The sequence below is a fragment of the Sus scrofa genome, chromosome 2 (genome assembly GCF_054392235.1).
Source record: "Sus scrofa isolate SSC_HxYL_T2T_F1_AM1 chromosome 2, Sscrofa_HxYL_maternal_Yorkshire_Landrace_v2.0, whole genome shotgun sequence".
Taxonomy (NCBI): Eukaryota; Metazoa; Chordata; class Mammalia; order Artiodactyla; family Suidae; genus Sus; species Sus scrofa.
In genome coordinates, this window is record NC_139384.1 from 53,390,210 (window position 1) to 53,413,898 (window position 23,689).

The 23,689-nt window shown below is 40.9% G+C and overlaps 1 protein-coding gene across 8 annotated transcripts in view; it reads left to right on the top strand.

Moving 5' to 3' along the window:
• The window catches only part of LOC146405393 (uncharacterized), a 63,786-nt gene that overhangs the window by 4,948 nt on the left and 35,149 nt on the right, over positions 1-23,689 (top strand). For 2 of the 8 annotated variants that reach the window (XM_085015234.1, XM_085015235.1), the window contains exons 5-9: positions 1,764-1,888; positions 3,434-3,541; positions 5,907-6,014; positions 7,129-7,175; positions 7,552-8,763. In XM_085015234.1, the coding sequence (XP_084871360.1) occupies positions 3,470-3,541; positions 5,907-6,014; positions 7,129-7,175; positions 7,552-7,852 (528 nt within the window). In that variant the 5' untranslated portion in view covers positions 1,764-1,888; positions 3,434-3,469 and the 3' untranslated portion in view covers positions 7,853-8,763. Of the gene's footprint in view, positions 1-1,763; positions 1,889-2,506; positions 2,555-3,433; positions 3,542-5,906; positions 6,015-7,128; positions 7,176-7,551; positions 8,764-23,689 lie in introns of those variants that run through there. The other 6 variants (XR_014839204.1, XR_014839203.1, XR_014839201.1 and 3 more) reach the window with 5 other exon arrangements.

Below are 23,689 nucleotides of genomic sequence, written 5' to 3' on the forward strand. Positions count from 1 at the left end.
AGGGGAGAGGATGTAGGAGGAAGAGGAGAAGGAGGAGGAGACACAGGAGGGGGAGGAAGAAGAGGAAAGGTGAAAGGAGGTTGGGGAAAGAAGGGAATAAAAAGGAGCAGGAAGAAGTGAAGTGGAGGATGGGTTGGAGATGAAGGTTAAAGCATGAGTAGATGGATGGATAGAGGGGGAGCAGGTGGTCCAGATCAGTCCAGAGCCAGCTCTCTGGGTGTTCAGTGGGGTCCTTGCAATTGTTGTACCTGAGTGAGCCCCTGGTTTGATGCTCAGACATGGGGAGCACAGGAAGCTGGGTGAGGGCTAGGTGGGAAATAACTGGCCTGATTCAGGTCCAATGGTAAGGGCTTAGGGTTCACAAGAGTATTCTCCTGGCACTTCTATCAACCAGGGGGAGAGGAGGAGTGAAAGAAGGGTTGGAGGACCAGCTGGTTGCAATTGAAAGTCAATTTTCAGGTCAAGGGCTCAGTGCTGCTCCTGGCCAATAGGATGGGCCCCACAGTGGTTGGAATAGCAGTGACTCCAGATTTCCACCCATTGCCCTGAACCCACTCTGCTTCAAGTCCCCAGGCAGTTGGAGGCCCTTGTGGTCACTGATATCCTCTGATGCTTGCTTACCTGCCTGCCCTGCTAAGAACTACCTGATTCCCACACCTGCCTGGTCACTTTGTTACCATCTTGAGAAGAGAAGCCCACATTCAACAGGGAGAGTCAGAAAGATGAGCATGAGCTGCACCCTCACCCACTACTTACACTTTAAGTAAAGAGGCCATGGTGGGGGCCTGGACCACTCTGGCCTGAGGTCGAGGTGACAAGGATCTCCAGCAACAACCACTGAGTGTGTACCCCCTTAGGCCTCCATGGAATGTGGGCTGCTGCCAGATGTGCCCAAAGCCCTGTCAGGAGCCTGAGGTCAGATCTCAGAATCCTGGCCCAGAAAACAAAGAGGGGGAGTAGGAAGGAGGGGAGAAGTTGCAGAAGGAGGAGGAGGGGAGAGGATGCAGGCACAGAAGGAGGAGGAAGATGGAGAGGAAGTAAGGTCTAGCCAGGGGAGAGATAGAGGCAAGAGGAAAGGTGGATGTGGGAGGATGGAACAAGGCAGTGAGTGATGGAACAGGAGCATTGAAAACAGGAGTGTGAGGAAGAAATGAAAATTTTGATGGAAGGGAAGGATGAAGGAGGTGTAGATGGAGGAGGGAGAGTAGGAGAACCAAGCAAGAGGCGAGGGAGGAGTGGGATGTGGATGGAAGAGAATGAAGGTGAGAGGGAGAAGGGGCTGAAGTAGAAGACACAGGTCCAGGCCATCTCACAGCCTGCTCTATTGGGACCGAGGGGGTGTCAAATATTTGCCCATGTGAGCCCCTGGGTTGATGCTCAGACCCAGAGAAATATTGGAGCTGGTGAGGCCTGGGTGATCCACCACTGGCCTGAGTCATGTCAAATCCTAGGGACTTAGGGTCCACATCATTATCCTCCCTGAATCCCTAAGATGGAGGGGGAGAGCAGGAGTGGAGGAAGGTCAGGTTTGGGGCACCAAGTGTTCCTGAGTTTCCCTGTGCCTGGATCCATCACTTGCTAAGCTACAGCTTCCCCTGCCATCTTCACTACCAGGTTATATTCCTGCCCCTGAAGAGGATAAACTCTTTGGTTATGGGCACATTGTTAACTGTGACCTCTGACCTTGGCCCTATTTTGGGTGGAATGACAGAGACCCAAGAGTTCTGCCTGATGTCTGGTGCTCACTTTTTTCTTGTCCCCAGGCAGTTGGAGGCCCTGTGGTCTCTGACCAGCTCTGACACTTGCCCATCTTCTCCACCTCTCCTGCCCCATCCCTGGGTGCATTTCCACCAAAGAGGTGCAGATGTAGAAGTGAGAAGTCATGAAGGTAAGTGTGATGTGCACCTTCACCACATACTGACAGTAGGGGACAGAAGCCACTGGTGGGAGTGTGGACCACTCTGGTCTTTATTCAAAGTGACAAGGACCTCTAGCACCAACCACAGAGGGTGTAGCTCCCTTCAGGCTCCATGGTGCCAGAGGTGCCAGAATCCCTGTGAGGAGGCCTGAAGTCAGAGCTCAGACCCCTGCTCAGAAAAGGAAGTGGGGGAGAGGAGAGGATGGGATGCAGGAGGTGAGATGGATATTCAAAGAAGCTGGATTGGGTAGAGAGATGGATGTAGGAGGTGAAAGGGTGAATGGCTGGTGGAGGAGAAGTGGGTGAGGAGGAGGAGAAGGGAGGAGGACAATTGCAGAGGTGGATGGAAGAGAAAGGGGCCTGGGGATTGGGGAGTTTGCAGTAGTAGGATGGTGCTGGATGAGCGCAGATAGAGGAGGAAGGTGGAGAGGTGATGGCTGGAGGAAGAGATTAGGGCGGCAGGAGCAGGATGAGAGATGTGAATGGAGGGACAAGGAGGAGTTCTGGGCAGTTGGGAAGGAGGAGATCTGAGCTTAGGCAACTCTCCAGGGCCCACTCACCCCTCAAAGCCTCTTCTTTTGCCTAAAGCCTAGGGGTTTCCCATTCATCCCACCTGAGATCAGAGACCACAGCAAGGTGAGCGTGTTTGGTGTGTGGGCTGGGGTGGGGACATAGAGCCTCACCCAGTTCAGCATAATGTCCCCAACATTCCATGTGTCATCTGACCCACAGACCCCAGCTGTGTTAACCATTGGCTAGACCTTCTTTATGTTGTCCCAGAACAGATGTGTCCCACCACATCAACAGGGAAAATTAGCCCCTTCCCCTGGTGACTTGTTCACAAGTGTGAACCTAGGGATGGTCTCATAGCACAGAGGCCAACTGTGGTCAAATATGTCATCTTTTCCCAATCCTGTCCCCCTCCTGAGAGGCTGGAACTCTTCTCTGATTCACCAGCCAGAATCAGCTGAGAGTTAAGAAGAATGGAGGAGATGGGTGCCTCCTGTCCTAGAGACCTCTGGTGCCCACATCCCAGTCTGCCTCCCCAGTGGACACATCTGGGGTAGGGGCATGGTTAGGGAAGAGCTTAGTGGACAGGAGCAAAGAGCTGTCCTTGGCTGGGAGAGCACCTGGCATTATTTAAACCTGTCCAACTTCCACTCCCAACTTCAGAGCCTCTTGGGGCCCAGAAGGTGGGGAATCTGGCTCGGAGCTTTTGATATAAATTCACACATCAAATGCAATTGCTAATGTATATGACTGAGAGGTTTTTAGTGTATTAGCAGAACCATGCCACTATCACCACTCTTTCCACCTTCCACTACCTCACCAAGAAAATCTCTTATCAGCAGATACTGCCACTAAGCCCTCATGCAGCCCTGGGGACCACTGACCTCTTCCTGTCTCTCTGGCTCTGGCCTGGCTCTGTTGGACAGGGCACCTCCTCGGACCCTCACAATAGGCAGTCTCTGGGCCTGCTTTCTTTCCTGAGCATCATCTCTCTCCATGTTGCAGAATGTGGCAGTGTTTCACTCCCTCTCCAATTGACTGATGTTTCACCACATCCTAGGCCTCTGGCCACCTGTCCAAGGAAACTTAGATGGGGCCCACCTTTTTGTTCTTGTAAGTAGCTCTGCTATGAACATACATGTTTAGATGTCTGCATCCCTGTCTTCCTCTCTCTTGGGTTTATACCTGGGAGTGGAATGGTTGGGTCATGTGGCAGCTCTTCATTTAACTTTTGGAGAAAGGACTGGTTTTCCATAGATGTTGCACCACTTTACAATCCTGTGAGTCATATAGGAAGTTTCCAGCTTTTCCACATCCTCATTTAATCAGTAACATTCATTCCAGTGGGTGAGAAGTTTTGCCCTCTGGTGGCTTTGATTTGCATCCCCCTAACTCTAATGTTGAGCCATGTCTCCAGTGCCTGTTGTGCTTGTTCTCTACAGTTGGGTTGACTTTGGAGAAATGTCTATGCAGGCCCTTTGCCTATTGTCTACTTGGGCCATTTCTATAGTGGAGTTAGGAGTTTGGCCATATTCTGTATACCAGGCCCTTATTGGTCGGGTCATTCTCACATTTTTGTTCATTGTGTGGGTTGTCTTTTTCTTGGCAGTGTCACTTGAAGTTCACCTGTTTTAATTTTAATCAAGTCCAATTTTTCAATGTTTACCTTTTGGTTCCTGGGCTTTTGATGCTTAGGCAAAATGTGAGTCCCATGAACCTTCAGGGTTCCATCTGGCAGCTGCCCTCCCCTTGACACACCTGGGCCAGGAGTGCACACCCCTGCACTGCAGGACAGCCATTGCCCTGGGGCCTCTGGACCCCCTTCTTGATCTCCCTCATCTCATTACAATAGGATAACCCAGGCTGCTGGGAAGGGCCTGTAAGTGGAAGTGTTAGATGTATGGGATGTCACCCACCCAGGCAGCATGGTTTTCTCCTCTCTGATCAGACAGACAGGGAGCTTCCAACAAGGAGACCACTTTAACCTGTTGGATCTCTGGAGCTCTTTCATGCAGTGGAATATTATAATTTTTTCTTGCAGCATCAGACATGGTGAAGCTGGAGACACTGCTGGCCCTGGAACGAGCATAAATAGTGGCCAAGTATGAGAAGTTGAGGCCCCAGAGAGAGCAAAGGCACTAGGATCATGTGTAGCCCTGGCAGGGTTCAGAGCCAGGAACAGACAGGGGGGCCTGTTGGGGATTAGAGCTGGGTAACAGGTGAGGCCCAAGGGGGCATCATCATCAGCAGGGGTAGGTACATCCCCCAATTGGGGATCATAACAGCCTAGGTGCAGACCACAGCCTGAGGGGCCAGGTGAGGATCAGGTGAGGATTCACATCTCTCAGGGGCAGGTATATTCCTGGTGGGATCTGAGCCACGGTTGAGCAGGTGAGGCCCAGGTGGGGCCCAGAAGCAGCAGGAGCAGGTGTATCCCAGGCAGGATAAGAACAAGAAGAAGCAGGTGAGGTGCCAGCAGCTCCTCTTGGAGCAGGGTCTTGTGATGGGCCCATCATCAGACATTCCTTGGCTCCCTCAGATGTTCTGCTTACACCCTAACCTTGTTGCCCTATCTGGGTTTCAGGGGCACTGGTCAGGGTCTCCAGCAGACCCATGGGATGATGCTGACCTCTCACTATACAAAGTCACCAACATTCTAGGTTTTTTGCTGTAGGTCATCTGGAAACCCCCTCTCCTTCTCCCCTGGGAAGGGTTGCCATTTGCTGAATCACCTCTGGAGGCAGGACCCTTCAGCCTAGCTCAGGGCCTCCAGCCCTGATGGCCACTGGGACCAGGGTCCACACTAGGCTTATGATGAGAGAGCTCAGGGAGATGGTACAGCACCTGGTCCCCAAGCTCTACTTCTCTTGCCTTGCCGTCGGGATCAGTCTATCCTCAGAACACAGGGCCTCAGCATGTATAGCCCCAGCACCCATGAGGTGAGGGTGAGAGCCCATTTGTGCTATGCTGGTGGGAGGTGGGAAGCAGCTGAGGGGTGGAAGTAGTTCCCTGCTGCCTGACCCCAGAGCAGTCTAGGGATCCTCAGGCTGTGAGGGGTCTGTGCCTTCACTGGTCTCTCTAAGATCACAACCCTGAGTCAGGGCCACTTTAGGTAACTGGGGAGCTTGACTAACACCACTGTGTCCCCCTTTCCCACAAAGAGCTCTGGGGATCAGGTAAGCCACTAAGTGGGTGAAGATGCTGTGGAATTAGAGTAAATACCAGGGCAGTAAAAATGTAGAAAGCTGAGCATGCTGACCCTGAAGGGGGCTGGCCTGTGTCCCCTGGGACTTCCCTGGCCACCCTAGCCCAGAAAACACAGGGCAGGACCAGCCATGGCCACACCACAGCCTATTCTTAGTTGGGGGAGATGGGTACAGGTTCAGGCAGAATCAGACTCTCCTGAGCATCTTCTCAGTCTTACTCCATCTCACCAGGTGTCACTTGCACATATCTTGGGGTCCCTTCTTTGCTGCAGATGTGCTGGTGGGTCTACAAGGGGATTCCCCAAAAGGTGAGAGGACAGGCATGGTCTCTGTTGTTGGACCTGGAGAAGGTGAAGGCGGAGAACCAAGGGAAATACCAGGTATGGCCACTATACCTGTGCCTCAGGGACCCCTCACCCATCCCCAGCTTTCCTGGCATCTCCCAGGCTCAGAGGCCCAAGGCTGCACATGCTAGGAAGCCATGGCCACCTCCTTGCTGCCTGTCCCACTGGGATTACAATAAGACCGCCCAAATACCTGAGGGGGACAGAGTCACAGAGCAAGGAACAGAAGCCAAGAGGAAAGAGCAAGGAGACCCCCACAGAAACCATGGAAGGAGATGGCCAGGCCAGATGAACACAGGCCTGACTGACTTGGGACAAGAAACAGGCCTCAACCCATTGACCCAAAGAGGTCCCTGCCCCTGGCCAGTTCCTTCCACTCAGCCCCTGTCCCCACAGAGTATACCAAGGTCCCACAGCCCAGGGTGGGTGCTTTATGCACCTGCTGAGCAGCATCAGCAGGTGAAGTGTAGTGGGAGTGGGTGTGACAGTGGCCAGCAGCACCTGCTCTTCTGTGGCAGTTGGTTAGGGTTCTAGGCATATGACCTCACCACCTTCCACCCCCAGCTCCACCCACATAGAATGAAGGAGCAGGCCAGGCTCTAGTCTCTGGATATCAAGTTTATTGACATGAATGTGAGCAACACCTTCTAAAACAATATTATGTTCTGGGAGCACTACAGCATAAAGTCAGGCCACTGGGCCACTGGTCCTGGGACAGGGGAGCAAATGGTGGTGGCCAGTGGTCCTAGGGGGAGGGGAGCACAAGGAAAAGGGCTGGAGCTGAGGTGGCAAGAGTGGGGCCTGTTCAGAGTACCTGCAGGAGTGGGGGCACACGGAGCAGGAATGGCCCTGAGTGTGGTTGGCTGAGTCTTCAGAGGTCAACAGGTCCCTGTAGGGAGCAGAGGAGAGGGGAGGGGCACAGGGCAGCAGAGAGCAGGCTTGACCAGGACACAGGAGGATGGAGTGAGATTCAGAAGGGTCAAAATGACACCTCACTTTGATGTTTGTCTACTTTTTTAGACAATCTGTAATAATTGTTAAAGTGTGATGGAGCCCCCAATTCTATCACTTGCCCCATCCATTGTCCCACACTCACCACACACTTGACAAGTGGCAGGTGTTTATAGTGAGACCATTGTTCCCTTTTCAGGCAGCAGGCCCTCTTCAACGTGCTTGCTGCTTACTCTCTACAATGCAGTGAGTACCCACCCCTGGCCAGCCATCCCACAGTGGCCCTGCTTCTTAAGTGGCCTGTTGGTGCCAGTCAGCTCCCCCAGCCACAGAGGTGATGCAAGGGGAGCTCTGCTCTCCAACCAACATGGATGGGTGGGGGACAGATACCACTTTTCAGGACAGAAATGACACCTTAGGCCTGGGCTGAGCCATCCCCCATACTTGGAAATGTCTTATAGCAAGTTCACATGTGCCTGAAAACATTGCTGTGGTTGTGACATTTGAGTTTGGATCCTGAAGATTTTATGGATCAGAATCTTAGCAGGGATGAGAGTTCCCAGAAACCCAACTCCTGTGTGGCTCATGGGAGGCAGCTCACCACCCCATCTGCTCTTTTCAGAAAATTCCCTCAAGGAACACCAGCTGAGATGACCCCACAGCCTGCCCACAGTGGGGTCTGGTGCTGCCCCTCCACCCCCATGGCACTCCAAGCCCCACACATGTCTGTCAGCAACCCCCTGCCTGCCCTCATGGCAGGACCTCCAGACCTTGCTGGTCCCCAGCTCCGGGCATGCCTCATCATGGCCACTGCTACCACTGCCACCTGGGGACTGAGTAATTCTCTGTCCACATTTCCCCTTTTTCAGGCTCCCAGAGGCTGTGGCAGCCCCAGAGGTGGTGGCAGAGGCAGTGGCTTATGAGGCAGGCACATCTCTCTGCCCCTGACTATATACCACACTATCATTACTCCCATGTAAAACCCTGTTCCCAACAGAGTAAAGAGGAATACAGAGGTCAAAAAATGTCACTAGAATGTTATTAAACAATAACAACAACAAAAATGCAATTACAGATAATAAATGATACAATATGAATATTTTATTTCTATCATGATCTTTACATTTCCTTATTTTATTACTATAAATTTCTTGCCAATATGTCTCACCTGACAACAACAACACCTCTGCAATGTAGGTGTTATTATGATTATTCCCATTCTACAATTGGAAAACTGTGAAGTTCAAAAAAGTTTAAGAAAATCTACCCATATCACAGTTAGTACTTAGATCTGTTTTCTTCTAAAACCAAATTTGAATCTCTTTCAATGCTGTCAAAAAAAAAGAGTATTCCATCAGAACCTCCCTTGTTTTGTATTATAACTGAATTTTTTATTTTCTTTGTGCCTTGCTATATGCTATGCCTGAATATAAAATCAGTTTGTTCTCAGAAAGCTTTATCGCCTACTGGTATTTAGGATAGTGTGGAATATGATATAGAAGGAATATGCTTGCCAGTATACTATTGGAACCTAACTGATATACCTGTCCAAATGTTTTTGGAATTCTTATTTTGTTGGAACAAGATGTCAGTATTATAAAAATTAACTGTAGGAGTTCCCCTGATGGCTCAGTGGCAATGAACCCAATTAGTATCCTAGCCTAAAATTTAGTGACCTGGCTTCATTCTTACCTTTTGCAAATGATGTTCATATTCCCTGTCTTATATTTCTTTGTTATAAATTGTGAATGTAATTGCCCAATTTTCTCTTCCATTTGGATATTGTATGATTACATTTAAAAGACTGAAATAAATGCATTTTGCAATCTCTAAGCGTAATTGAAGAATGGAATTATTTTCATCATTATCATGTTAAGAACATAATTGCCACAATAAAGAACTACTTTAAAGAAGGACTATAGGAGTTCCCGTCGTGGCGCAGTGGTTAACGAATCCGACTAGGAACCATGAGGTTGCGGGTTCAGTCCCTGCCCTTGCTCAGTGGGTTAACGATCCGGCGTTGCCGTGAGCTGTGGTGTAGGTTGCAGACGTGGCTCGGATCCCGAGTTGCTGTCGCTCTGGCGTAGGCCGGTGGCTACAGCTCCGATTCAACCCCTAGCCTGGGAACCTCCATATGCCAAGGGAGCGGCCCAAGAAATAGCAACAACAACAAAAAGACAAAAAAAAAAAAAAAAAAAAAAAAAAAAAAGAAGGACTATAAACTGTACCTGATGGGAAGAGCCAATATTTTAATAGTGTTCATAATTATCACTTAATTTATATTTGAAAACAATATTTAATTTTTTTGATACATGAGTGGTAGATCAATTAAAAACGAATTACTATAATAATATTTAAAAATCAGGTTTAATTTCCACAATACTCGATATTCAGACTTCATGATAAGCTCGTAAGTTATCAACAATCTAAACCCATAAGTAGTTAATTTTTTGTTTGTCTTTTTTCTCATCATATTGTTTTTGTACTCATGTAAACTCAAGGAGACCATCAAAATTATATTTGAATGCAATAAAAGTTCTCATCTGCTGTTCATTTATCTTATATGAAATGATTGCATTGCTGGCAAGGTCTGCTAATGGTGATAAAATACCCCTGAAGTCCAATTAACCTCAGTTAAGAAACTACATAATTTGCCTGCAAAAAGGGTATGTAGTAGCACTTTGAAGGCTTACCCAGTGATATTATTTATAAATCAACAAAGAAACATGGAAGCTAAGTTGTAGTTAGTGTTTGTAATCTTACAACATTTTTCTTGGTGAACTAGCAGCTATATGCTATGCCTGAGTATAAAATCAGCTGCCTGGGGCCCTGGCCATGGAGTTATGTCAGGCAATTTTATAGGTGAGAATTTTTTCCAGGACTTGTATAATTATAGATTCTCAGGTTTAAAGGGATCTTATACATCAGGAAATCACCCTTCATCCACACCCATCTCATAGTCAAATCTATTTTTCAGCACACAAAACATCACAAAGTATAGACTCATGTACAATATTACCAATTTAGAGGTAAAAATATTTTGAGGATATTTTTCTTATTGACATGAATTTAAAATAAAATTACTTATAATTAAAGTTAGAATAATTCACATTTGCATCCAAAATTTTCCTCATTTAAGAATACAACATAAGAATTTTCTTATATTGCACAATTTTTACAACACCTGCTAAAGCCTGTACATTAATCAAAGAGAAACAATATATTTTACTTATCCATTTATCCAATGTTGAAGACTCAATGTTTATAAATTTTCACCAGCTCTTAATGGTTGTGGTGACATATATTTAAATAGCAATTTTTCTCATTTAATAATTGTTCCTTTAGGGTTTATTGCTAGGTGGTATATTGGAGCCAAAGAAAAACAAAAAAATGATTTGTATTTTTTCATAGTTACTTCTAAAACACTTTTCTTAATTATGTTTAACACTTCATGTACACTGTATTTTTTTCTGATCTGTTAGGCAAGCATACCTCAGAATAAGGAAATGCAAAGGAGCTGCTGCACTTTGTTCCCATATATGTAGAATTTTCATTTTGGATAATTGAGAAATAAAGCTCTTTACTCATATATCTTTGAGGGTAAATATGTATTTTTATAGAATGCATTTTATTTTATTTATGTCTCCTTTTTACTTTTCTTAGGAAATTAACATCCACAAATTTCTTATTCCATTAATAGCACATTAGCCTGTAGGCATAAATGTTGGAGGATGAATGCTATAGGAAGATGGGAGAAGAAGGCATGAGATGAATGTGGCAGAACCATAAAGGAGTAGGACTATCATTCATATGGATGGATGCCTTGCTGACCTTTAGTAATGAAATTTCAGGTATTAAGGGCATTTAATAGGCAGACACTTCAGGACTATGTATGAACACATTTATATACATAGTAAGCATCCAATAATTATTTGTTGAATGAGTGAATTTTAGTAGGTATTTAGAGTAGGTAATCAATTTTATATGTAAATGTGTTAGTCTCCATATGTATGTATAGTATATCATCTATCTATCTTACATAGAAGACTATATCTCTCTATTCTCCAACTTTATGTTTTATTTCTAAATCTTTGAAAATAAAGATTTTCTTTGCTTGATAGATCATTTGGCAGTGAATACCCATGCAAGAAGTTTTTTATTTTTCTTTCTTTCTTTTTTTAATTTGTATGGCTGCACCCACAGCATATGTAAATTCCTAAGACAAGGACTGAATCTGAGCCATAGCTGTAACCAATACCACAACTGCAATAAAGTTTGATCATTTAACCTAATGCCCTAAGCCAGGGTATTAACCCAAACCTCCTGAGCAATTTGAGCTGCTGCAGTCAGAACTTAACCTAGTTTCATACAGTAGGAAATACACCAAGAGTTTTTCTTTTCTTTCTTCCTTTTTATTTATTTATTTATTTATTTATTAACAAGTCTATAGGAGTTCCTGTTATGGCACAGCAGAAATGAAACCAACTAGTATCCATAAGGATGCAGGTTTCATCCCTGGATCCCTGGCCTCACTCAGTGGGTCAGGAATCCTGAGTTGCCGTGGCTGTGGTGTAGGCTGGCAGCTACAGCTCCAATTTGACCCCTAGCCTGGGAACTTTCATATGACTCATGTAAGCCTCTAAAAAGCAAAAAAAAAAAAAATCTACAAACATATATACTTGTTGAATATGACTATTTTAAATTGTATGTGGAACATAATTTTGAAGAATAAAAATATCAATTAATAAAAACACTAATCATTTAGAGTAAAATGAGTGAGTACTTAGGATTTTCAAGTGGCAATTAAATATTTTCATGAAGTGTGTCAGAAACTGTTAAAGGGTGGGCAGCTTCATTTCAGTGGCTGTTTATGTTTCTCATAATGTTGAGAGAAATGATAAACAGAGTGGGAGAACTAGGGCACTTGAATTCACCCAAGGTTTATGGTATGGGAAATCAGTCTCATTCTTACCCTTGGAGAGTGGCAATCAACGAAGTTTTACTCATCACCTGATAGGTTAGACGCTGTAGACATCATGCCAGGTGCTAAAGTAAGTGAGGAAACACACCTGAATTATTTTGTGCTCTGGTGGGTACCATGAAGAGTGGGTCACCAATGACTTATATAGATTTTGGAGACTCTCTGCTTGTGATAGATATTATTTGATGGTGTCTTTCTTTCCATATTTAGATCTGAGAGTTCAAATATCAATTCTCATGGAAGAGGGAATAATTCTTAAGTCTGTGGGGCAACTCTCAGTTTATAAAATACATTTGAGGATTATAATGTGTAAGCCCACAGACAAAGGGAAGCTTCAGGAGCATGGGACACTGAGATGACTTGGCAAAGTCATTTGTACTTAGAAGCAGGAGGATAAACCTGATCTCCTGCAGTCAGCACAGTGTGTTCTCATGAAATTACACATCAAATATTGCCCTATAGAAATTTCTCTGGTGACAGGTACTAGGTGTCTGAATAGATAGAAGACACCATAGAGGAAGTAAGAAATAATTGGAACAAGTACTGGAGCAAGACTGCCAAGGACAAGCTCCTCACTTACAGGGACTATTTTGGTTCTAAGAAATTGAGACTACAATCCTTTCCTGATGAATAGATGTCATTCTTTATTTCTTTGTAGATAAATAAGAACCCAGGAAGGTGTTACTTCCTAAGTGGATCTCCTTATACCTCCCTACAATGGACTGAATTTGTTCTTTGGGGGCTTATACAGAATCCACTTGCAGAAAATACACTTAATGGTTTTTGTTCATTTTCCTATTTACCTTGCTGGCCAGTCTGTTCATTGTCATTACCATCTCCCTCAGCTCCCCACTTTTGGCTCCCATGTACTTCTTTCTCACTCACTTGCCCTTCCTAGATGCCTCTTTCAATTCTGTTACCACCCCCAAAATTACCATTGAGCTCCTGTACCAGAGAACCATTGTCCGGAGTGGCTGCATGACTCAGCTCTTTTTGGAACATTTCCTGGGAGGATCAGAGATCATTGTCCTCATTGCCATGGCTTGTGACCATTATGTGGCCATTTGCAATCCTTGCACTACAGAACAATCACGAGATATGGGCTCTGCCAGCACCTGGTGGTGGTGGCCTGGATTGGGGGATCCTTCACTCCACTGTGCAGATTCTTTTCACCTGTGATTTGACCTTCTGTGGACCCAATGTCATTGATCACTTCATGTGTGATTTCTTCTCACTTTTGGACTTTCCTGCAGAGACACCTACAGGCTTAGAATACTGGTGGCTACTAATAGTAGAGGGCATGTACCTGTTCATTTTTTCATGCTACTCATCTCCTACATAGTCATCCCTGAAATCCCTGGGCTCTGAAGGATGATGCAAAGCCCTCTCTACCTGTGGCTCCCACTTTATGGTAGCAGTAATTTTCATTGTCCCTTGTATATTCACCTACATGCAACCCATGACCACTTACCCTGCAGACAATTTGGTGACAATGTTCTTTGCAATCCTCACTCCCATGTTAAACCCTCCCATTTACACAGTGAGAAACAAAGAGGTGAAAAATGCCATAAGGATTTTGATGAAAAGGAGAGTAACCCAGGCTGCTCATGATGCCTCAAAAGTGAGGATTTATATACATAGGCAGGATTATACGTGTAAATTGTGAAAGAAAATTTAGACATTTTGCAGATCATTGATAGGAAAAAAAAAGTCTAGAAACTAACATTTGTTGAATCTTCAGTAATGGCTATGACTTATTAGGTATTTTGAAAACTTTTTATGTACTTTACCAAAGCTTCAATATTCATATTCATAGCTTCAGAACAGATAATGGAAAGAACTCTATAAACCTCTAGTTCAATAATTATAGAATATGTTTTCCTCAATTGTCTTATTCATATTTTACCAAATTATTTCCATGTGGTATTTGGATGAAATTGGGTTTTCTATAGACCTTCATTTAAGAATTCTTCATTTGCTTAACCTGTGGACAAAGCAGATAATTAATAAAAAATCTTCAACAGGTACACAAGGAAGGAAGAGTTGGAGAGTGAAAGAATCTGGACAGGTTTTTTTTTCCCCTGCATAATGAATTTACCAAAAGTCAAAAAGGAATCATCCACAAAATAAGGAATAATTTGTAATCTAGTTATTTTCATGGTTCAAAAATTAAGCCAGACATTTTGATATTTTTTTTCTTAAAGCTAGATTTATTTGTTTTAAAATACTATCTTTTATTATATTCTGTACTTCTGATTTTAGATTATTAAAAATACTCTTTCTTTTATGAGAAATAGTGAGAACACATGGTAGTTTTTGTGTTTTATGAACTTCATTTTTTAATGAAAACATAGTTTTCAAGTGTTTATGTACGTGAAATTGCAGAGTCTGGAAAGCACTTCCCTGCATTATCTGCCTCCTGAAGGAATTCTATGAGAAATTTAATGATTTCATGATTCCTCTGCATGATATGGCTTCTGACATGAAGGGATGGGCAGGTAGAGAATGACTAAAGTTTTTTATTTTATTTTATTATTTTATTTTATTTTACTTTTTGTTAAATTATTGTTTATTTACAATGCCATGCCATAATTTGCTCTTATTTACTTCAATATCATTATGGGTCACAGTTTTTTCTTAAATGTAAAGGGATGTTTTCTTTTTCCATACTAATTCTCGAAAAGCCATTTGAATCAAGAATGGTAAACATTTTTTATCAAATTCCAGCAGAAAGGCACACGGCCAGTTTCCATAGTTATTGCTCTGTTGGTCTGATACATACATTTACATAAAAAGAACCCCTTACAATTTATCAGGTAAAGTCCCTTCAATTGACTTACCCTCATATTAAACTGATATTTTTATTGTTGTTATCCTTATTTTATGAATAATGAACAGAAGCCAAGAGAGGTTTACTCATTTACTGGCCTTATATCATGCGTGCTTCTTCCATAAAGTGTGTGAGGAAAACTAAAATGAAGCTTCCTTTCAAAAGTTTCAGCTAAAAATTTTCAACTCTGATCTTTAAAACACAGTCTTACTTTCTTTCAAAGGAAATAAGTTGGCTGTGTTATGTTTAGGTCTAGAGATAAGAAAATTATCTTCTATCTTGATTCACTTTATCCTTCTAGAAGATGGTGTTAAATTTGATGTATCATTTTTAACATGTAACAATACATTTTAGCACTACAATTTTTTCCTCTCCTTGAATATTTGAGTTATGCCACCTCATTTTTACATAAGACCAACATTTCTGTGGTTATGTATAGGCAAAAATCCCTTTTGAATTTCTTTCCATCAGCGAAAACAAGTACTAACATTGGTCTTCTTAAAGGCAAAGTGGATAAAGTGAACTTTAGGAAACTGGGGGATACCTTCAATGCTCCTGTATGCACATGGAGATTTTCAAGTCATTCTACATTATTACATCATTCTTTATAAATCAAAACTTCTCTGACTACTGCACTCCAACTCTTATTCCTTCTTACTAATGTTCCTTTCTCAAACTCACTGGTCATCTGGAGCTATTTCTTCTATAATTTGATCATAGAATCATTTTCAAGCATGGTACTGGGGTGACCCCATTTACTAATTTGTGCATGGCTGTCTCCAGTTCGTAAGAAACTATACATTTTCCTACAAAGTCAAGGCCTGGATGATAATATAATATATATTCCATCTAGTAAAATGATTGAGTTTGTTCATGATAACTAAACATTTCAACAGAACCTAGACTGAATGATATAGGTTTCATTTTATTTTATGACTGTTAAAGAGGAGATTAGAGTAATTCAGGGGTAACAATAAGAAGAGTATTGAGTAAATGACATTTATACTCTAAGACCAAATGAAGGATTTAAACTGGGCAACTATGACCAATGATTATGTCTTAGGGGCTGTGCCAAGGGCTCAGTGGGGAAGTGAGAAAATGAATGAGGTACAAATTATAAACTGTTAATAGCAAACTTAAAAAGTGTAGGAACTGAAGGAAGAAACATGACGCCATATGGCATTCTCAGTGGATGAAATTGTGCTGGTTTGTGAGTAAAGTTAAAACATATTAAGATGTCCCTTTGCATTCATCATTAAGAATGTCTCCTGAGGAAAAATTGCCATCTAATTCTTACTGATTCTTAAAAAAAATTGTATTGGGGAAATAATAAGAAAAAATTAAAAAAAGACAAGGACAAAAAAAAAAAAAAAACACCAAGCAAAACATATAGGGGAGTAAGTATATTTCTCCTAAAATTAATGAGGTAAATAATGTTTGGATGTTGTATAAGGATACACTGTTTTAATCTGGACATTTAATTTAGTGAAAATATTAGGCATTAGGTGAGGAGAATAACCTCACATTTGGTTGAAGGCCAACTCTGAGGCATATATTTTAGTAGGTTCTTTACATACTTTAACTCACTTAATGTAGCAACACATATTATTAAAGAGGTTTTTATACCATTTCATAGAAAAGAAATTAAGACTCAAGATAGGCAATAATATCAAGTCTTTTTGACTCTTATTTCCTCTACTCTATCCACTTCAACATACTCCTTGATATCATGATGTGAAAATACCAAAAATGCAGATCTGATCATTGGCCACATTATGAAGATTGTTATTGAGACATTCTCCCTGCCCCTGATCACCCCTTTTTTGGAGGGATGAGGACTTTCTTCCTTTCAGGTCTTCATTGAACTCCATTTTCCAGGATACTTGTAGTCTCTTGAACCCTCTTGTGTCATGGAAAAACCATGTAAGATCTCATTTATGCAGAGGTAGTACCCTTCATTGACATCATGAAAAGTGAAATATAATGGGCTCAGGTAGTGAAATTCAGATGGTTGAATTTCAAAGGAAGTGACACTTAGATGAAAGAGCTATTTGGAGGAAAAACATACAACTCCATCACTGAGGAGATTGATACTCTGGGAATGAGGGTAGCACACAGAAGAGCCACATAGGTGCTATTTCTATAGGGTTTTTCCCATTGTTGTAGTGTTAATATTTGTTACAGAAAAAAATGGCTTCATGGTCAATTTACTTCAGGAAATTTTGGCATATTTATCTTATCCAAAAAATACTGTCCAGTCCCTACAGTAGAAAGCAATCAATGGGACAGTATAAAATGTTAAATTTCTTTTAATTATTTTTATTTTTCCCACTATAGTTGGTCTACAGTGTTCTGTTAATTTTCTACTGTAAAATATTTAATTATATGAACAAGGGTTGTATTCATGTGGAATTTCATTCAGTGAGAAGTAGATGGATAATAAGCAAGTTAAATAAAGAAAAATATATTTTTGGTAATAATGGGTCTGATGAAAGACATTTTATAAGAAGGTGACACAGGAGAGAGGAATTAGATATAGATTTTTGTAGTTGTTTTAAGCACAACTAGAAATTCAGTTTGGTCAATGTTTAAATAATCACATCATTCCTCTTCAATATTATTATTTTCAATAAGTAGGTTATTTAAATATATGCATTTGATGGGAACAATATGTCTGAGAATTAGGTAAATATGGCTTATTGGGGGATGAATATATATATATATTCATACACACAGATATATATACACACAGATATATATAATATAAATTGCACATGGTTATAGGTAGATATATTAAAAAATCACATAACGAGGCAGTATATTTATGGTATTACTATTTTAGAAGTGGAAGTGATTTAAAGAAAAAAATGTCTAAAAAATCACCCTTGAGGAGCAATAGTGAAAAAACAATCAAGGAATACTACCCTTACTCATGTCTAAATTGAGGGAATAAAATGTTAGTAGAGGTAATCCAAGACAAGAGGTTGGCCCATCACCTGTGCAAAACATATTCAGTAAAATTGAGAGGCTCTTCCTTCTCATGATACTTCCTAGAGCATATCATCAAATAGGTTAATAAACCAACTACTTTCTCAAGTGCATTGATTTTTTTACTATTAAAAGCAGAAAAATAATGAAAGCTATAATCTCAAATATTTCAAAGTTGAAAACATGCCATTTGAAAATACTTATTGTTATGGAGTGAGAAAGAATTTAGATCTTATTTTTTTTCTTGCTAAGGAACATTTTAAAATCCTTTATAATGACAACTATCCTGCTGTTATATGTGACAATATATTCACAGTAATAAATATTAACATTATCTTTTAATTCAAATTCTAAAAGGTATAAAGAGTATCAGATTAGGTGATAGAAAAATTCAGTCCTGGTACTAGGTGACCAAGAACAAGTTCTATTGACTTTTCTTTTCTTTTTTTTCTTTTTTTTTTATTTTCCCACTGTACAGCAAGGGGGTCAGGTTATGCTTACATGTATACATTACAATTACAGTTTTTCCCCCACCCTTTCTTCTGTTGCAACATGAGTATATAGACATAGTTCTCAATGCTACTCAGCAGGATCTCTTTGTAAATCTATTCTAAGTTGTGTCTGATAAGCCCAAGTTCCCAATCCCTCCCACTCCCTCCCCCTCCCATCAGGCAACCACAAGTCTCTTCTCCAAGTCCATGATTTCCTTTTCCGAGGAGATGTTCATTTGTGCTGGATATTAGATTCCAGTTATAAGTGATATCATATGGTATTTGCCTTTGACTTTCTGGCTCATTTCACTCAGTATGAGATTCTCTAGTTCCATCCATGTTGCTGCAAATGGCATGATGTCATCCTTTTGTATGGCTGAGTAGTATTCCATTGTGTATATATAGCACATCTCCCTAATCCAATCATCTGTCGATGGACATTTGGGTTGTTTCCATGTCCTGGCTATTGTGAATAATGCTGCAATGAACATGCGGGTGCATGTGCCTCATTTAAGTAGAGTTTTGTCCGGATAGATGCCCAAGAGTGGGATTGCGGGGTCACATGGAAGTTCTATGTATAGATTTCTAAGGTATCTCCAAACTGTTCTCAATAGTGGCAATACCAGTTTACATTCCCACCAACAGGGCAGGAGGGTTCCCTTTTCTCCACACCCCTTCTAGCACTTGTCATACTTGGACTTATTAATGATGGCCATCCTGACTGGTGTGAGGTGGTATCTCATGGTAGTTTTGATTTGCATTTCTCTTATAATCAGCGATGTTGAGCATTTTTTCTTGTGTTTGCTGGCCATCTGTATATCTTCCTTGGAGAAATGTCTATCCAGGTCTTTTGCCCATTTTTCCATTGGTTGATTGGTTTTTTTGCTGTTGAGTTGTTTAAGTTGCTTATATATTCTAGAGATTAAGCCCTTGTCTATTGCATCATTTGAAACTGTATTCTCCCATTCTGAAAGTTGTCTTTTTGTTGTCTTTTGGGTTTCCTTTGCTGTGCAAAACTTGTCAGTTTGATTAGGTCCCATGGGTTTATTTTTGCTCTAATTTCGATTGCTTTGGGAGACTGACCTGAGAAAATATTCATGATGTTGATGTCAGAGAGTGTTTTGCCTATGTTCTCTTCTGGGAGTTTGATGGTGTCCTGTCGTATATTTAAGTCTTTCAGCCATTTTGAGCTTATTTTTGTGCGTGGTGTGAGGGTGTGTTCTAGTTTCATTGCTTTGCATGCAGCAGTCCAGGTTTCCCAGCAATGCTTGCTGAATAGTCTTTCTTTTTCCCATTTTCTGTTCTTGCCTCCCTTGTCAAAGATGAGTTGACCATAGGTGTCAGGGTTTATTTCTGGGTTCTCTATTCTGTTGCATTGGTCTGTCTGTCTGTTTTGATACCAGTACCACAGTGTTTTGATGACTGTGGCTTTGTAGTATTTCTTGAAGTCTGGGAGAGTTATGCCTCCTGCTTGGTTTTTGTTTCTCAGGATTTCTTTGGTGATTCTGGGTCTTTTGTGGTTCCATATAAATGTTTGGATTGTTTGTTGTAGTTCTGTGAAAAATGTCCTGGGTGATTTGATAGGGATTGCATTGAATCTGTAGATTGCTTTGGGTAGTATGGCCATTTATACAATATTGATTTTTAAACATGGAATATCTTTCCATTTCTTTACATCTTCTTTGATTTCTTTGATTAAGGTTTTATGGTTCTCGGCATATAGGTCCTTTACCTCCTTGGTCAGGTGTATTCCGAGGTATTTGATTTTGTGAGGTGCAATTTTAAAAGGTATTGTATTTTTGTATTCCTTTTCTAATATTTCATTGCTGGTATACAGAAATGCAACTGACTTCTGAATGTGAATCTTCTATCCTGCTACTTTGCTGAATTTCTTCATCAGTTCAAGGAGTTTTGGGGTTGAGTCCTTAGGGTTTTCTAGGTATAGTATCATGTCATCTGCATACAGTGACAGTTTGATCTCTTCTCTTCCTATATGGATGCCTTTGATTTCTTTTGTTTGTCTAATTGCTGTGGCTAGGACATCCACAACGATGTTGAAGAGCAGTGGTGAGAGTGGGCATCCCTGTCTTGTTCCAGATTTGAGTGCGAAGGCTTTCAGTTTTTCTCCCTTGAGTATTACATTTGCTGTGGGTTTGTCATAAATGGCTTTGATTATGTTCAGGAATGTTCCCTCTATACCCACTTTGGCGAGGGTCTTGATCATGAATGGATGTTGGACTTTGTCAAATGCTTTTACTGCGTCTATTGAGATGATCATATGATTTTTGACTTTTCTTTTGTTAATGTGGTGTATGATGTTGATTGATTTGCATATGTTGAACCATCCTTGTGAACCTGGGATGAGCCCTACCTGGTCATGGTGTATAATTTTTTTGATATGTTGTTGGATTTGGTTGGCTCAGATTTTGTTGAGAAATTTTGCGTCTATATTCATCAATGATATTGGGTGATAGTTTTCTTTTTTGGTGGTATCTCTGTCTTGTTTTGGAATTGGGGTGATGTTGGCATCATTGTATGTCTTTAGGAGTTTTCCTTCTTCTTCAACCGTCTGAAAGATTTTAAGGAGGATGGGCACCAATTCCTCTTTGTATGTTTGGTAGAATTCACCTGTGAAGCCATCTGGTCCTGGACTTTTATTTGTAGGGAGTGTTTTTATGACCTCTTCAATTTCATTTCTAGTGATCGGTCTGTTCCGTTGGTCTGTTTCTTCTTGATTCAGTTTTGGCAGGCTGTAAGATTCTAGAAAAATTGTCCATTTCTTCCAGATTGTCAAACTTGTTGCCATATAGTTGTTCATGGTATTCTCTTATGGTTTTTTGTATTTCTGCAGTATCCGTTGTGATTTCTCCTTTTTGATTAATGATTTTGTTTATTTGGGTTCTTTCTCTCCTCTTCTTAGTGAGTCTGGCCAGGGGTTTGTCAATTTTGTTTACCCTTTCAAAGAACCAGCTCTTGGATTTATTAATTTTCTCTACTGTTTTGTGAGTCTCTGTTTTATTTATTTCCTCTTTGATCTTTATAATTTCCTTCCTTCTGCTGACTTTAGCTCTTTTTTGTTCTTCTTTTTCTAATTCATTTAGGTGGAGGGTTAAGTTGTCAATTTGGGATCTTTCTTCTTTTTTGAGAAAGGCCTGCATCGCTATGAATTTCCTCTGAGCACTGCTTTTGCAGCGTCCCATAGATTTTGACTGGTTGTGTCTTCATTACCGTTTGTCTCGTGGTATTTTTTAATTTCCTTCTTGATTTCCTCATTGACCCATTGGTTTTTTAGTAGCATGTTGTTTAGTCTCCATGTAGTAGGTTTTTTCTTCATTTCTTTTCCTGTTGTTGATTTCTAGTCTCATACCAATGTTGTCAGAGAAGATACTTGAGATAACTTCTCTGCTTGTAAATTTGTTGAGGTTAGCTTTGTGTCCCAATATGTGGTCGATTCTTGAGAATGTTCCATGTGCACTTGAGGAGAATGTATTCTGATGTTTTTGGATGTAGTGTCCTGAAGGTGTCAATTAAGTCTACCTTTTCTATTGTTTCCTTTAGGATCTCTGTTGCTTTATTGGTTTTCTGTCTAGAGGATCTGTCCATTGGTGTGAGGGGGGTATTAAGGTCTCCTACTATGATTGCATTCCCATCAATATCTCCCTTTATGTCTGTTAATATTTGTTTTATGTATCTGGGTGCTCCTATATTGGGGCATATATGTTAACAATAGTAATATCCCTTCTGGGATGGATCCCTTAATCATTAAATAGTGTCCTTCTTTGTCTTTCTTTATGTCTTTTGTTTTAAAGTCAATTTTGTCTGATATGAGTATCGAAACTCCTGCTTTTCTGTCATGACTATTGGCATGAAATATTTTTTTCTCACCCCTTCACTTTCAATCTATATGTATCCTTTGTCCTAAGGTGAGTTTCTTGCAGGCAGCAGATTGAAGGTTTTTGCTTTTTTATCCACTTAGCCACTCTGTGTCTTTTGATTGGAGTATTCGGTCCATTGACATTTAAGGTGATAATTGATAGACGACTATTTATTGCCATTTTGAACCTTGTATTCCAGTTGATTCTATGGTTCTCCATTCTTCCTTTCTTTTTTTTCTTTTTTTTCTTTTTTTTTTTTTTTGGTTGGATGGTCTCCTGTTATTTTCTGCTTGAGTGTTTTTTGTTTTTGTTTTTTTTTTCATATTTTGCGAATGCAATATTTGGTTTTGGCTTGTGGTTGCCCTGTTTTTTAAGTATGCTAACCCCTTCCTATAATTGTGTGTTTTAGCCTGATGGTCCTGTAGGTTCAATCACTTCATTACTATATTGAAATTAAGAAGAAAAACATACAAACAAACAAACAAACAAAAAGGGTCTATTTATTTCCTAACATCCCTTGCCCACATATTATGATTTTGATGACTCTTTTTTTTCTTTTTAATTTTATTTTCTTTGAAACTTATTCATGATTAAATCTGTATGCTGGCTTATTTGAGCGACTGCTCTCTGATTGTGGCTTCCTCAATCCTAGTTTTTCCTCTTCTTTTTCTTTTTCTTCTTTTTCCTCCCTTTCTCTCCTTCCTTTCTTTTTGGTTTAGAGAAGCCCTTTCAGTATTTCTTTTAGCCTGGGTTTTGTATTTTTGCATTCGTTTAGCTTTTGTTTGTTGGAAAAAAAATTTATTTCTCCTTCTATTTTAAATGATATTCTTGCTGGTTAGAGTATTCTAGGTTGCATATTTTTTCCTTTTAGCACTTTAAGTATCTCTTGCCATTCCCTCCTGGCCTGTAGTGTTTCTGTAAAGAAATCAGCTGATAATCTTATGGGGGTTCCCTTGTAGGTAACATTCTGCTTTTCTCTTGCTGCCTTTAGGATCCTCTCTTTATCATTAACTTTTGCCATTTTTATTATTATGTGTCTTGGTGTGGGTCTATTTGGGTTCAACTTGTTTGGGGCCCTCTGTGCTTTCTGTATCTTGAACTCAGTATCCTTCAGATTTGGGAAGTTTCCAGTGATAATTTCTTCAAATATATTTTCCTTCCCCTTATCTTTTTCTACTCCTTCTGGAATCCCTATTATGCGTAGATTGGTCTGCTTTCTATTATCCCATAGGTCTCTTATATTGCTCTCATGTTTTTTTCATTTGGCTTTCTGTCAGCTGTCCTGATTGGGTGATTTCCATTATTCTATCTTCCATATCACTGATTCGTTCTTCTGCATTGTTCACTCTGGTGTTTACTGCCTTTAGCTCAGTTTGTATCTCTGCAAATGAATTTTCTAGTTTTTCTTGGCTCCTCTTTATATTTTCTAATTCCTTTCGGAGGGCATCTGCATTACTGTTCATATCTTCTCTTAATTCCTTCAGTATTTTCACTGTTTCTCTTTTGAACTCCAGGTCTGTCAGACTGCAGAGGTCTGTTTCATTGTTGACTGCTTTAGGCGAGTTCTCCTGTTGGTTTAACTGGGGGTGGTTTCT